This window comes from Littorina saxatilis, linkage group LG4 (genome assembly GCF_037325665.1).
Source record: "Littorina saxatilis isolate snail1 linkage group LG4, US_GU_Lsax_2.0, whole genome shotgun sequence".
NCBI classification, from domain to species: domain Eukaryota; kingdom Metazoa; phylum Mollusca; class Gastropoda; order Littorinimorpha; family Littorinidae; genus Littorina; species Littorina saxatilis.
Genome location: NC_090248.1, coordinates 30,805,366 through 30,820,680, shown reverse-complemented (window position 1 = coordinate 30,820,680; position 15,315 = coordinate 30,805,366). Strand labels below are relative to the sequence as shown.

At 44.1% G+C, this 15,315-nt stretch overlaps 1 protein-coding gene across 3 annotated transcripts in view; it reads left to right on the top strand.

Moving 5' to 3' along the window:
- Window positions 1-15,315, top strand: part of LOC138964471 (inhibitor of nuclear factor kappa-B kinase subunit epsilon-like) — a 35,320-nt gene that overhangs the window by 5,218 nt on the left and 14,787 nt on the right. For 2 of the 3 annotated variants that reach the window (XM_070336435.1, XM_070336434.1), the window contains exons 3-9: window positions 38-125; window positions 4,607-4,721; window positions 6,334-6,474; window positions 7,543-7,675; window positions 8,154-8,244; window positions 8,506-8,596; window positions 9,575-9,732. In XM_070336435.1, coding sequence (XP_070192536.1) covers window positions 73-125; window positions 4,607-4,721; window positions 6,334-6,474; window positions 7,543-7,675; window positions 8,154-8,244; window positions 8,506-8,596; window positions 9,575-9,732 — 782 coding nt within the window. In that variant the 5' untranslated portion in view covers window positions 38-72. The remainder of the gene's footprint in view (window positions 1-37; window positions 126-4,606; window positions 4,722-6,333; window positions 6,475-7,542; window positions 7,676-8,153; window positions 8,245-8,505; window positions 8,597-9,574; window positions 9,733-15,315) is intronic. The other variant, XM_070336436.1, reaches the window with a different exon arrangement.

Here is a 15,315-nt window from a genome sequence, read left to right as displayed (position 1 = left end):
AGTGCATAGATCATGAGCTGTTGTGCTTCACTTTCAGAACTCACCTGTAGTGTAAAAAAAAAAAAAAAAAGGATGACAGGGGCCCGGATTCCAGCTATGTTTGTGGGTTTGGATCCCAACGGAAAGCAAGTGGTTTTCTTCTTCCCTCTCTTCTTTGTTTTTTTCCCAGGTGGAAGTTCCCACCTCACCCCCTGAGTCTGGTGGCCTGTATTAGCATGCATGATCTGTTGTTGATGCCTTTTGTGTTGGGTGTTATTGTTAAGTCAAGAGACTGAGATCTGTGCATTGAATACGAGGGCTGTTCTGGAAGTCCTTAGAATCTCATATTAGCGCACAGCTCACCGTTAATTTGACCACGCCATTTTCTCGAAGGATCCTTCCTGAGCTGCGACACACTTTAACATTCTGTAGATATACATTTTAAACATGTCGGCGCGAGTGTTTTTGCCGATACCCTCAATACCCCTCGTTTATTCTCGGACAGCAGCATCAGGGCTCTCGTATAAGGGTTTCCTCGGAGCTTTTTCTTTAAATGTAAAAACAGGAAAACGTCGAAACCCGGGGCCAATTCAGGAAAATATAGTGATCGGAACATCATATAGGCAGACAGCCTAATCTGTTAGAAATGTAAATGATTTAGAAGCTGTGTAAAACAGGACATTGCAATGGAGTAGCATCAACCCTCAAGTACCCGTATTTGGCGCCAAGCTTTAAACACCGCGGGCATGCAATGATGCATGTACCGGTCTAAGGTAACCGTATGTTGCTCCCCTTTTAGAATTGTGGTGATTTGTCATTATTTTCAAAAAAATAGGACCACATTCCTCTTGCCAGTGTTCTGAGATCACCAATAGTTGATAGGGGTGGAGCCGTTTAGGAACATCAAAACGAGTGATCGATGTGTTGCCCGGGGTCAGATTGATAGACCCAAATTCCCATCGCCTGTGACAACCTTCACAAAATCTTTACACTCTCTATAATGACAGTTCGAGAATACTTGTATGTAAATTTCAAGACACACCCCCTTTTGTACACCAGAAAGAGCACGGACACCCTCTGTCTGCAACGCTTGTGTACCCGTAAAAGCTTGTGCCAGATCACATCGATGGGTGCCGATTCAATTATCTATGTATCCTTTACCTCCGTGTGTGTGATTCGTGCATGATCTCTCTTCAACTTTTCAACTGCAGCAACTTTTTTGCAGTAACATTATTCAACTGTCAGTCTGGGCGGGTGTAATCTTTGAAGACGTGTCTACCCGATTTAAATTTATTGTACCAGTTCTAAGTACTCGTTTTGGAAGAAACGTTCTTCCCCCAAAATTCCCACAATATGCAGTAGATGTGAGAAACATAACAATCCTTTCAGAGATGTTTATACATCATTGTTGTAAACTACCTTTTTTTTAACTCCATGGCAGGCAAGTAAACATGGACGGGTAGGGTTCTTTAAGAGCTGTTTTCTTAGCAGAGGAAACTTTGAGATACATGAAAGTTGGTGTCATCGCCGATGAAAGATAGCAGTATGCATACATCTTTGTAAATATCATGAGGCATTGCGAGGAGTTTGGAGTCTAAGGACTTCCAGAACACCCTACGTACCAGAGATACAGTGTTGTTCCCAGGCTCAGAGGACAAAAAGACAGTTAGACCTGGATTGACACTATGAATAAGGTTCAAACATCTGAACTGGAAAGACAAATGTTTGTTTGTGTTTTACAGTATGAACAGCTTCTTTGGACAAAATGGAATTTTAAATGTTGAAGACAACATCTGTGTGCACCTGTTGACACAAACACACACACGAACACTCACAAACAAACACACACACAAACAAAAGTACTAAACCTGCCAATCAAGACTGACACTTTTTTCGCTTAATTAGAAGACCGCCTACATGTCAAAACTGTCAAAGTCCAGGGGTCAGACTCAGAGCAACACATGAATTTGAAAATGTATGCATAAGTGACCGAAAAGACTGAGGCCTGAGAACAACATTGTAGAGATTCAAGCAGGCTTAAGCAGAATATTATTTTTCAGTGTTGGTGTCTGGGTTGCTGTTGTTATGCCCCTTGATGTGTGTTGTTTTTGTTATTTGAATGCCACTCAGCTGAGAGTGTATACTTAAAGGTACGAACTTGTCAAATCCAGGTGCACGGAGCCCCTGGGGCTTTTAGTCATACCTCAGGCAGCTATCCGTTAGAAGAACTACCAAGTTTCATTGACTTGCACCCAAAGAGTCAAGAACTGCGATTTGTTTACGAATTAATTTCGTACTCGGACCCGGCTGGTCTTGACCTATTTTTGGATCTAAATGTAGATCACCACATCATGCACAAAAAGACACGTGACTAGCAAGCTATGTCAGACGTCATCATGAGTTTGTGTAAAACAAAATGGAGGCCGGAATCACTCAGTTGAATCGAACTCCGACCAAACACCACGTAATAACTAGGTTAATTTATGCACTCGCGTGAACAAGAAACTGTCGAGCTTCACAGTTGTCGTCGTTGGGTAGTTTTGGGTTTGTTTTACTACCATAGGAGGATTTTTGAACTGTAAATGCACTCAGCTGCAACAAAAACGCAAAACGAAGGCTATGAGCTGGCGCACTGTGCCTTTAAGTGATGTTTTATGTTTTGTTTTCACTTAAAAAAATGTGTGACTTTTATTTATTTTGAGTTATCAGCAAGGGCAAATTACCTCTCTTGGGTCCCACCCTTTTCCCCCAGAAATGCATGTTTTGTTTATAGTTTTTTTAAACCAAGGTTTTGCATTGCATGCAAACATGTTTTATTGTGTCTGATAATTTGTTTTAAGCAGTTGTACACATTGTTTTGCTTGTCCTTTCAAGTTTTATTACTAATTCCTGTCTGATTTATACCATGAAGAAAAATGATGAGCTCCAAGTCTTGTGCAAAACAAATGTTTGTTGCAATGTTGTAAGTGTAATCATGCAGCCACTTAAACTGTGATGATCATGCAGACCAAAGTCTTTTATGTACCACAGTGGTGACAGGGGGTGGGACATGGATACTGTAGTATTGTAGTAACCAAACTTTTATTATTTAAAGCACGAGTTTTCTGCACATGTTTTTTTCTCTCCAGAGTTGCGTGACTCTGCTCCTCTAACTGTGTTTTGTAAACAGTGTTGTTTCCATGGCAGATCGTTCCAATGGTCTGTTACATTACAACAGTGCTGTTGTTATGATAGACAGCGTGTTTCACTTTCATTGTTATCAATTATTTTGTTTTGATGTTTTGGTGTTGTTGTTATTAGCTGTTATTTTAGTTTTGTTGGTGGATGAAGAGTCGGGTAGGAATTGGGTAGTGCCGTACTGTATAGCAGTTTGCTTTTCCCAATGAGAAAGCAGCCCGAATTTCCATGAGGGTAACCTCACAGTACTACCGTATACATGGGTGCAACTCTGCCGGCTACACGCCGGCAGCCGGTTTTTGGTTTCATCGGCTGCCGATGTTTTTGTTCCAGGAGAGGTTTTTTTTGGCATTTTAAATACTAAAAAAGCTGGACCCCAACTTTTGCCAGTTTTTGGAATTTTCCAGGTTGCACCCATGCGTATATGCAAATTTACATATAATTTATATGTCTCTTTTCAGTTTCAGACATATTAATAGAGAGAATGTCTGCAAATAGTTGTGCAGTCAAAATTTCTCAAAGCATGTTGTTGTTGTTGTTGTTGTTGTTGGAGGTTGTGTTATGTTGGGTGTGTACACGTTTGCATGAGAGAGAGATAGACATAGTCAATGTGTGTGTGTATACTTGTGTGTGTGTGTCTGTGTGTGCATGTGCATTAGAAAGAGAGTGTGTGTATGCGTTTGTATCTGGAGCATTAGCAGAGCAGGATTTAGTTCTTTCTATAGATAAACATATCAAGTTTCCCATCTGACGATGAAGTACAGTCCATTGTTAATTTGTAAGGTTAGCTGTAGAAAGGTGACATTCACTGCTATGAGTGGAACACAGGAGTACTGTGTGCCAGGCATATTTGTATTAAGTTTGGGGTCAAAAAGATGGGTTATTTCTCTTCAAAATAATGTATTTTTGTTGACAGTAGTAGTTATGCACTGGCTGTGTCTTACAAGTATTGTACAGTAACAGCTTTTGGTGGTTTTTGTTTTGTTTTACCCATAGTAGAGTGTACGTAGTACTTGTTAAGTTTTTTTTAAGGAATTTTTATACCACATGAAGTGACTACATTAATGTCTTTAATAATCTTTTTGGCTACACTGTGAGCTAGTTTGCTATTACATTTTTTTTAAAGTACACAAATTATTGCAGAAGAACATTGTGTTCTCCATCTGTAGGTACATTTGTTTAAGTCCATTTGCAATACAAAATTACAATGTATCTGTACTTTGCAGTTCAGTTTTGCAAAATTCTTCAGCACATTTATTGTATTTCAGTTGCATTTAAATACAGCTGAATAGGACACGTGTGAAATGCATAAGAGTCAAGTCTGTTATCATCTTGGGTTGATCTTCTATATTGTTTGATTTTATGCATTTACAATCTGGAGTCTGGTCCATCAGGGTAAGTACATGCACATAATTTTCTAATAATATAATTCCATCTTTGCTTGTTTCAGGGTCGTCAACGGCTCAGATATGTCGACTCTACGAGGGTCCAAAAACTATGTGTGGGACACAGCCAAACCCTTGGGCCAGGGGGCTACGTCTCTCGTCTACATTGGCAGAGAAAAGGTAAGACTTACTGTGATACCTGCGATATGAGGCCCCCACGATGACCAGACATCTCTCTTAAAAATACACATTTTAGTGTCCCTTTTTCTTTTATCTCCACCAAAATGTACCTGCCATGACAGGCCACCTGCAATGTAGGGACACTTTTGGCTGGTCCCCATGGTGTCCTTTCATGGCAGGTACAGTGGAACCCCCCTTTTAAGACTTCCTCATTTTTAAGACCTTCCTTTTTCAGATGTTCTGTTCATAAGCTCTGTTTGTTTGTTCGTTCATGGGCTGAAACTCCCACGGCTTTTACGTGTATGACCGTTTTTACCCCGCCATTTAGGCAGCCATACGCCGCTTTTGGAGGAAGCATGCTGGGTATTTTCGTGTTTCTATAACCCACCGAACTCTGACATGGATTACAGGATCTTTTTCGTGCGCACTTGGTCTTGTGCTTGCGTGTACACACGGGGGTGTTCGGACACCGAGGAGAGTCTGCACACAAAGTTGACTCTGAGAAATAAATCTCTCGCCGAAAGTGGGGACGAACTCACGCTGACAGCGGCCAACTGGATACAAATCCAGTGCGCTAGCGACTGAGCTACATCGCCGCCCCATAAGCTGTGTAAATTGACCTCCACTTTAAGACATAGTCCCCCTTTTTAAGACCTGATTTTCTCAGATTTGTTACGGTCTTTGAAGAGGAGTGCCACTGTACCACCGTAGTCATTTGAATAATTTTCAGCTTGTAAGCTTATTTGTGCATTCAGGGAAGTATTGTTCCTACTTGAGTTCTGATAGAGTAGAGATGGTAGAATGTTTGATTTTTTTGCAGAAAAAAATAAATTATAGTCAAGAAATGAGAATAATAGATGACAGACTAAACCATGTGTCTACATGAGCTTGAAAGGAGCATTCATTACATTATGGATTTCCTTCTTATTGTCCTTTTAAAATTGTACTTGTAAACTCCCCAGTCCCCTCCCTTACCCCAATCTCTAACTAAATGAATGTATCGTGCACATAAGCTTTTTCCTTACATGCGCTTAAATGAGCAATGTACAAATAAAGAAACTAATGTAATAATGTTTTGAGAGGAAGATTAGGATAATGTGTGTACTTGCACAATTTGGGATCTAAATCAGTGAGGGAGAGAAAGTTTTAGATTTGTTGGTTATTTATTTATTTATTTATTTATTTATTTACGAGGATTTATATCGCGCACGTATCTCACCACACAAGGCGACTCAAGGCGCATGTTACCTATTAATGCCGCGTGAGATGGAATTTTTTACACAATATATCACGCATTCACATCGGCCAGTAGATCGACTGCCTTTAGGCGCTGCATCCACCTTTCACGGCCTATTATTCCAGGTCACACGGGTATTTTGGTGGACATTTTTTATCTACGCCTATACAATTTTGCCAGGAAAGACCCTTTTGTCAATCGTGGGATCTTTAACGTGCATACCCCAATGTAGTGTACACGAAGGGACCTCGGTTTAACGTCTCATCCGAAAGACTAGCACTTGAACCCACCACCTAGGTTAGGAAAGGGGGGAGAAAATTTATACATCAATATACTGATTCTTATGATAGCATATAACTTGTTTGTACTTTGCAGCGTACAGGGGAGGAGGTGGCAGTCAAGGTGTTCACACCTCAGAGCTACCAGCGACCCCGACAGGTGCAGACTCGGGAGTTTGAGGTCATGAGGCGCCTGAACCATGAGAATGTTGTGCGACTACTTGCCATTGAAGAGGAGGTAAGTACAGACAGGTTGTCGCCCCTCATCTTCCTCCACTGATCTTCGCAGGCAGGGTTTCCATGGCAGCTGGAGAAGTTTTGGGAAAAAATGATTAATTTAAGTACACCTCCGGGAAAACCTGTGTCTGGCCTGTCTGAAAACACCTCCGCGTGGCAGCAAGCAGGATGTCTCTGAACTGAGTAATCATTTTCCTGCTCGGGAAAGGTTTGAAATATTTGAGCAGGTTTTGGGACAAGTTTGATGATTTGAGAAGGGTTTTGGAAAGTTCAGATATTTAGCAAATTGTGCCGAGCAGAATTATTTTCAAAAGTTATTACAGTACATGATTGTAGAAGAAGTAATAATTGGAAGTCAAGGCAGTGAGGCTTCCTCCCGCTAGTGTGTACACTTTCTTTCTAGATAATCTGTGATCTTCTGGTAGTATGAAGTCTGTGATCTTCTGGTAGTATGAAGTCTGTGATCTTCTGGTAGTATGAAGTCTGTGATCTTCTGGTAGTATGAAGTCTGTGATCTTCTGGTAGTATGAAGTCTGTGATCTTCTGGTAATATGAAGTCTGTGATCTTCTGGTAGTATGAAGTCTGTGATCTTCTGGTAGTATGAAGTCTGTGATCTTCTGGTAGTATGAAGTCTGTGATCTTCTGGTAGTATGAAGTCTGTGATCTTCTGGTAGTATGAAGTCTGTGATCTTCTGGTAGTATGAAGTCTGTGATCTTCTGGTAGTATGAAGTGTAATTAGCTCATTTTGAGTTACAATACCTGACATGTAACTGATGTATTCAACAAAAGAAACATGTTTTTTTTTGTGTCTGGTTAGAAAACAACCCTAATGTTGAGAAGAGGGTTGATAATTCTGAGTGAAGAAAGCTTCAGGCAGTTTGCATTCTTTTTTTTTAAATGTCCTTAAGCTGATGGTATCCTAGTGCTAGGATTTTTGTTTTTGATTTTGTTACCCTCATGTCAGTAATGGCTGCAACAGCAATGACAGTAATTTCAGCTTTGATTTAAATGCCTCTGATTATGCAATCTGCAAGGAGTATTTGATAAAAAAAAATGTGTGTGAACAGCAAACGATGAACGGCGGAGAGGTGATCGTGATGGAGCTGTGTCCTAATGGCAGTCTGTACAACGTCCTGGACAGTCCTGAGAACAGCTACGGACTGTGTGAAGAAGAGTTCATCTTGGTCCTCAAACAAGTCTGTGAGTACGCTGAGTGTTAGAAAAGAGAGAACTTTCTATTATTTTTGGGTGATATATTTGTTAGCAAATATCCGTTATCCGTTGTATTTGTCGTAGATGGAGGCGCTGCCAGACTTGTCGACTTTACAGACGCTCTTCAAATATTTTGTTTGTAGCCTTTGTTTTGTCTGTCTGTCTGTTCCTGTGTGCAGTGAGTGACTGTCTTATTTGGATTTTTTTAAGCTGTGTCTAAAACCAAAGCCTGTCGTTAATTGAGCCCAAAGTCAACTTTGTGAAGAGTTTGCGAAGGTTTTTTTACCAAAAACTCAGTGCTAAAGCTCCGTGCAGCCAGCTTCGCGAAGTATACTTTGCGTAATCCACTTTGCCCAGTTAAGGACAGGCTTTAGACTTAGAGCTTCCAATCAGAAGTTTATGTAATTGTAACTCTGTTATTTCTGAACACAGATTTAATCACTATTTATGCTGTCTGTTTTAATAGCGGCAGGAGTGAAACATTGTCGAGACCATGACATCATTCACAGAGACATCAAACCTGGCAACATCCTGAGATGTGTGGCTGAGGATGGAAGGTAACCAGTCTTTCTCTGTCACAAATGTCTTTATATGACCGGTCTGTCTGTCTATCTGTTTGCCAGTCTGTCTGTCGGTGTGTCTGTCTGTCGGTGTGTCTGTCTGTCTGGTGTCTGTCTTTGGTATTTTCTGTGTGTTGTTTTATTCAGTGCAAACCAATATATCAAGGCGTTAGTATTTTCTGAATAAGAATTTGTGTGCACCGTGTGTGTGTCCTAACGAAAAATTATTTTGAAATCCTTCTGTTTTGTTTTTTAAAGGTCCATTTACAAGCTGACAGACTTTGGTGCTGCCCGAGAGCTCCAGGAAAATGAGGAATTCATGTCGCTCTACGGCACAGAGGAGTACTTGGTAAAAAGCTTCATTTTCTGCTTGTTCCGGAAGTTTGGGTCTGAACCTTTTTTTTTAAGGAGAGCGACAACTGTGCCTCTAAGTGGATTTTTGTTTGTTTTGTGTGTTTGTCTTTTTTTTCAGGGGTTAGGGTGTGTAGAGGATAGTTTTTTGCCATGTAGGGTATGGTTACAGCCCAACATTGCTAGAATGGTTCAATGCTTCACAGATGAGCTCACTGGCACTAAAATAACTTGAAAGTTGAATGAGTTTTCTTGAAACAAATGAAAAATAAAATTGCTAATGGGATGATTATTACTGAATTATGTATGCATTTATTCCGTGTTGTTGGTACCCCCCGCGGGTTAGAGGGAGTCCCATATTGGTTGGGACGAGAAAGAATTTACCCGATGCTACCCAGCATGTCATAAGAGGCGACTAACGGTTCTGTTTCTCCTTTTAGCCTTGTTAAGTGTTTCTTGTATAGAATATAGTCAATGTTTGTAAAGATTTTAGTCAAGCAGTATGTAAGAAATGTTAAGTCCTTTGTACTGGAAACTTGCATTCTCCCAGTAAGGTCATATATTGTACTACGTTGCAAGCCCCTGGAGCAAATTTTTGATTAGTGCTTTTGTGAACAAGAAACAATTAACAAGTGGCTCTATCCCATCTCCCCCCTTTCCCCTATCCCATCTCCCCCCTTTCCCTGTCGCGATATAACCTTGAATGGTTGAAAACGACGTTAAACACCAAATAAAGAAAGAAAGAAAGAAACGTGTTGTTGGTACAAAGAGTACAGTGGAACCCCCCTTTAAGATCTCCACAAATCTAAGAAAATTGGGTCTTAAAAAGGAGGGAGTCTTAGAATGGGGGTATTTTTTACAGAGGTTAAGAACTGAAAGTCTGAGAAAACAAGGTCTTGAAAGGGAGGGAGTCTTAAATTGGGGGGGTCTTAAAAGGGGGGTTCCACTGTACTGAAACTGCCTTGGTTATTTTCAGCACCCCGACATGTACGAGAAAGCCGTGCTGCGTCATGTGCGAGGACAGCAGTTCGGAGTCCACGTGGACCTCTGGAGTTTAGGGGTCACCTTCTATCATGCCGCCACGGGTAACCTCCCCTTCAGGCCATACGGTGGCAGACGCAACAAAGAAACAATGTGAGTGTTGAAAACTTGAGCTAGATTTGAACTTCCCTCGAAATCAGTGTATGGCTGTCTAAATGGCGGGGGAAAACCAGTCATACACATAAAAACCCACTTCTGCAAAAAACCGCAAGTGTAGGTGGGAGTTTCAGTCCATGAATGCAAAAGAAGAAGAAGCAGAAATATTTGAACTCTTTAATGTTGATAAGACCTTGGTATCATCTAGTTTATGTAGCTTTTGGAGGTTAATCAGAAGAATGTTTTCATTCACTTTACATAGCCTGAGTCGGATAATCACATTAAATTACATATCTTATCCCAACTCACATACAGCAATTTACTTCAGTTTAGTGCTAGGACGCTGAATAGCATCGCCTTGGTAACAAGGGGAGGTCACCCTAAAAAAGAGCTACCTTGACCCCTTAACAGGACAAAGTCACACGTGACTTCCTGACCTTGCCGCCATCTTTGAATCATTCCATCTTCAGCGGTCCGTGTCTACAGACGTGTTTTGATTTTGCTCCGGCTTTCAGCCGGTTTGTCTGACTTCTGCCTTTGTCAGACCCTGCCTTGGTACTTGCACACGGTCCCTCTGCTCCTACTGTGTGTTTGGGTGAGCTTTTTTGTCGTTTGTTATCGTTTTGTGACTTAGGTTTGGTTGAGTACTTAGCTTTGTTTACTTTTTTTCCGTTCGCCATGTCGGATAAGGAAAGAATAAAAAGTCAGTGGCCGAGCCTTCTCCCACAAAGAAGCCTTCTTGTAAGTCGTAGAGTCGGCAGGTTAAGCTTTGATTTAAGTCACAGTTCCTTGACTAAATCCTCGTTTGATGTTGCGTTAGACTTACCTAATTCTCCGGCTATGCCTAGTTTGCCTTCAGCTGCTTCACCGGTCTTGTCCGGTTCAGGTCCTGTTAGCGAGAAGCAGGATGTTTATGCTATTTTGCACTCCTTGAGTGCTCAGATATCCTCTCTTTCAGCCGAGTTTTCGTCTACCAAGGCTGAGATGTGTCTTTGCCTTCCGGTGTGGGAGGTGTGCGTTCCCTTGCCAGGGTGTGTGTTCCACCTTCCCTTACGTCCGCTGACGTTCACGCCTCGTTTGATGGCAGCCGTGGTGTTTCACTGCTGCGTTCCCAGGCCTCTTGGACTGACGACGATCAAGGTATTTATACTTCGCCAGTAACCGGGTTCTCCGGCCAAAACGAAGTGCGTGGTTTGGAGAGAGTAGCCACACCGGTTCGTGTGCGCGAAAGCTTAGGCCCTCGGTCTACGTCGTTCCGATCGAGTGAACGTCTAGATCGAGGGAAAAGCCCAGACACGCGTTCGGTCTCTGACCGAACAGGGGAAGTGCGTCCTCCGACACTCCCTAGAGGAGCGGTTGGTGCGGCAGCACAGCTTTCCCCGCTTCCGCCTTTCAGGCAGGAAGCAGTCCCTAGAGACGTACCGCTTGGGTATAAAATCCCTCGTGGGCGTCTCTTCCGGGCGACACTTCGTCGGACTATGGTAGTCACGGCGGAAGTGTCTTGCCTGACTTCACGGAAGTGAGGGACTACGAGTCGGATTTTGGCACTTCCGTCCAGGGTGACGAAGATGTCAACTTCCGCATACCGACTAAGCTTCCGCAAGCTCTGGCTTTAGCGGAGGAAGTGGCTTCACGGTATTTTGAGGAGGGGGTGACATTCCCCGCTTCCGCCCTCTGGGCAGGAAAGCAGTCCCTAGGGACACACTGCTTGGGTATCGCATCCCTCGTGTGTCGTCTCTTCTGGGTGACGCTTCGCCTGACTATTGTAGTCAGGGCGGAAGTTCGTTGCCTTGTTGCACGGATGTGCGGGATTATGAGTCGGATTTTGGTGCTTCTGTTCAGGTTGACGAAGATGCCAACTTCCGTGTACTGGTTGAACTTCCGCTAGCACTGGCTTTGGCGGCGGAAGTTACTTCACGGTAGTTCGAGGAGGGTGCGGCAACACTTGTAGGTTTGTTGCCCAACCTCCTTCCGCTTTGGGGGATTCCCGTTCTGCGAAGGACTGGAAACAGCAGTTCCGTTTTCGGAAATTCCCGTTGGTAGCGTTTGAGCTGTCTATGCTACTGACTACTGGGCAGTATGGCGGTGCGTTTCACGCTGTACCGTGGTTAACAGCACAAGGTCTGGCTCCTGTTTCAGCGCAGCCTTACCGTGCTTCTTTGTTTTTAGCCTCAGCTTTGCCTGCTGGTTTGGCTAAGAAGTTTACACTGCTGCATAATTCAGTCAATTTGATTGGCTCGTTTGCCTTGCCTCGTTCCACTTTTCCGGAACTTGCAGTCCTTATGCAAGATGATACAGCAGAGACAGAGTAGTCCCGTTTTCGGAGAATTCTCTTTTGTCTTTGGAGTAACTGGCTTACGCTTGCTTGAGTTATCGTCTCTCTCTGAGACTTTGCAGAGATCTCTGTCGAGATTGATCGCGTCGTCATTAGACCCATTCAGGTTTCGTGACGATGCGGTAGAGAAAGTTGTCACTATTCTGGTAGGGAAGACGGCTACAGTAGAACAGTATGTTATACTGAGTCCTCTTTCTTGTCTCTGGGGGAATAAGCACATGATCTTTTCAAGTTATCCTCTGTTTAGGAAACTTTGCAAGATTTTTTATAGAGCTCTATCTTCTCTGCTCTTGTTAACTTCGAGTTTCGTCGTGACGCACGGGAGAAGGATGTCATGTCGCTTCTAGCTACTTTGGCTAAAGTCTTTTGAACAGCGGAGCCTCCCAGCGCTTTTCTTGGCACATTGCTTGGCTCAGGTTGCAAACAAGAGGCGGATCTACTCCGCTCTTTGCTTTTTGTGGTTCATCTTCTGGGAGAAGCTGTGATCTGCGTCGGCTGGCCACATTTGGCCTTTATTTAGGCAAGATACGAAGCTAAGCAAACAAACATTGGGTTAAACCCTCTGCCTTAGGCAGCTTCGCGGTATGTACGCCCATCTTTGGTGCGGCATACCTCTTATTTTTCACCTTCTAGGGTGAGGTTGCTAAGGCCTCAATTTTTGTTTTTTGCCTCTGTGGCGAAAAACAAGGCAAGCTGTTAAAACTATCTCAGCTTTTACGGCTTACGGAATTGCGCTTTCTCATCAGGTTCATAAGCTTTGGTTTCCGACAAGTCGCCAGAACATGTCCAAATTATGGGCTCACATTCTGACTAAATTTTTAGGCTCACTGAGCCATTGCTCGTAACCTCTCAGTCGGAACTTTTCCGGCTAAGCCTACCTCTTGAGGCAGTGGCTTCTGTCAGCGACTTTCGCTGCGCAGCACAAAGGACTTGCAGGAATTCCTTAGTTTCAGCTTTTCTTTCTAAGAGGTTACGGAAAGAACTAAACACCATCATGTGGCTAAGCCTAGGTTTGGCACAGACGTTTTTAGCATTGGGGTTGTTTTTCTTCCACACGCAAAGACATACACCGTCGATTGGCGGGTACGCCCTTCACAGAGAAGGGTGGACAGGTTGCAAAGTCTGTTTCGTACTCTGTCCTTGATAAAGAGAGCGGCTGTACGTGTTCTGACCTCTCTTCTTGGCCAAATGGAATCGATGGCCACTCTTGTGCCCTTAGGCAGAGTCCACAAGCGGCCATTTCAGGCTGCCCTGAGTTCGCTGTGGAAGCCTTCTCTTCAGGGCTGGGAGACAGTAGTCTCTCTTGAAAGCTGGTTTCGGCACACAACGAGGCAGTGGCTGCTCCCTGGGATTTCACAGGGAGTGCCAATCTCGTTTGCCCCCCCCCGGACGAGTTTCTGTTCACAGACGCGTCTATGGAGGGCTGGGGTGCCCATCTTTCTGTTCACACTGCGTCAGGTCTGTGGAACGAGACGCAGAGTGGGGGGCACATTAATGCCCTAGAGTTAGAGGCTGTTTTCCTGGGACTCCAATCGTTTCTGTCTATGGTCAGGAACGAACAAATTGGGGTTCGCACAGACAACACGACCATGGCGGCCTATATCAACAAACAGGGAGGCACTTTGTCTCTCGCTCTTTCTGTCAGGTCAGGTCAGATTCTTGCCTGGGGCAGCCAGCACCTTATTCTGTTGTCAGCGAAGTACATCCCAGGCAAACTCAACGTTCTTGCGGACTACCTCAGTCGCCCGTCGCGTACGATGCACACGGAGTAGACTCTGACTCATCAGGTCCTACAACGTCTGGGTGGCATTTCAGCAAGCCTACAGTCGATCTGTTTGTGACAAGATTCTCCTGCAGGCTTCAGGTCTTTGTCTCCCCCTTTCCAGACCCAGAGGGGAGGGAAACAGACGCCCTCGAAGTAAACTGGTCGCGTCTGATAGCCTATGCTTTCCCCCCGTTTCATCTCTTGGGAAAGGTTCTCAGGAAGGCGGAGCGGGGACAGCCTTGCTTGGTGTTGGTGGCCCCTTGGTGGCCCAGCCAACATTGGTTCCCCGTCCTCCTTCGCCTCGCAGACGGCCCTCCCTTCTTTCTAGGTCGCTGCGCCGTTCTGGCTCCTCAGACGCTACTTTAGGCTTTGTCCAAAAGGCCCACAGGGAATCGACCAGCACTGTTTATGCGTCACACTGGTCAGCTTGGACAAAGTGGTGCTCGGAGAATGGAGTTACTGCTACTTCTCCTCGCTCTATGCATGTAGCAAATCATCTCTCGTGTTTGGCTCCTCAGGGCTTGGCTCCTTCTTTTTTGAGAGTCAGGCGCTCAGCCATTTCTTCTACTCTGAAGCAATTAGGGCATAGCATTAACCTGGGCGGTGTAATTGATAGTGTTCTTAAGGGGGCAGCGATTGGTTTTACGAAGGCTAAGTCCCCTCTTCCCGTGTGGGACTTATTTTTTGGTACGCAAGTTTCTAGCCTCTTCGGATTTCGAACCTTTAGCTTCAGCGAGCTTAGCTAACTTGACTCGTAAAGCCTTGTTCCTCGTTTTGTTAGCCTCTGCCGTAGAGGCAGTGAGGTGCACGCTCTTTCAGGCCTGGCTAAGGATATTTCTTGTGAGAGCTATGGCTCTTTTGTTTTAAGATTTCGGCCGGGGTTCCTTGCCGAAAACCAAAAACATGGTCTGTCCTCCTCTGTTATTCGCATTCCTCCTTTAAGTGGGATTCTTGCGTCTGGTGACCCTGATATGGTCAATTGTCCTGTTCGTACTCTTACCAGCTACTTATCCCGTACCACGCCTATTAGGTCTAGGGACCAAAAACTGCTCTTCTTCTCAGTTAACACTGAAAGGAGCAAGGACTTGTCGCGGGTCACTTTGGTAAGATGGGTCTCTACGCTTATTAAACAAGCGTATGCGTGGTGGCACAGACAAGTTGGGATTGGGCATTCTGTCCTTCCTAGGAAGTTGTCAAGAACTCATGAAGCCAGAGCCTGGGCTACTTCTCTGGCAGTCCTCCGCTCAGGCGTGCTGGCAGAGGTCCTAGACGCTGCCTACTGGAAATCGCAGGGCGTCTTCATCAACTTTTACCTGCGAGATGTGGCCAGCACTCGTCATGATGGCAGTAGCTCCCTACCAGCCATTGTCGCTGCTGGACAAGTGGAATTTTGTTTTCCCACCTCCTTCATTAGCATTCTGCTGTATGTGAGTTGGGATAAGATATGTAATTTAATTGAAAATTTTAATCTAAATTTTAA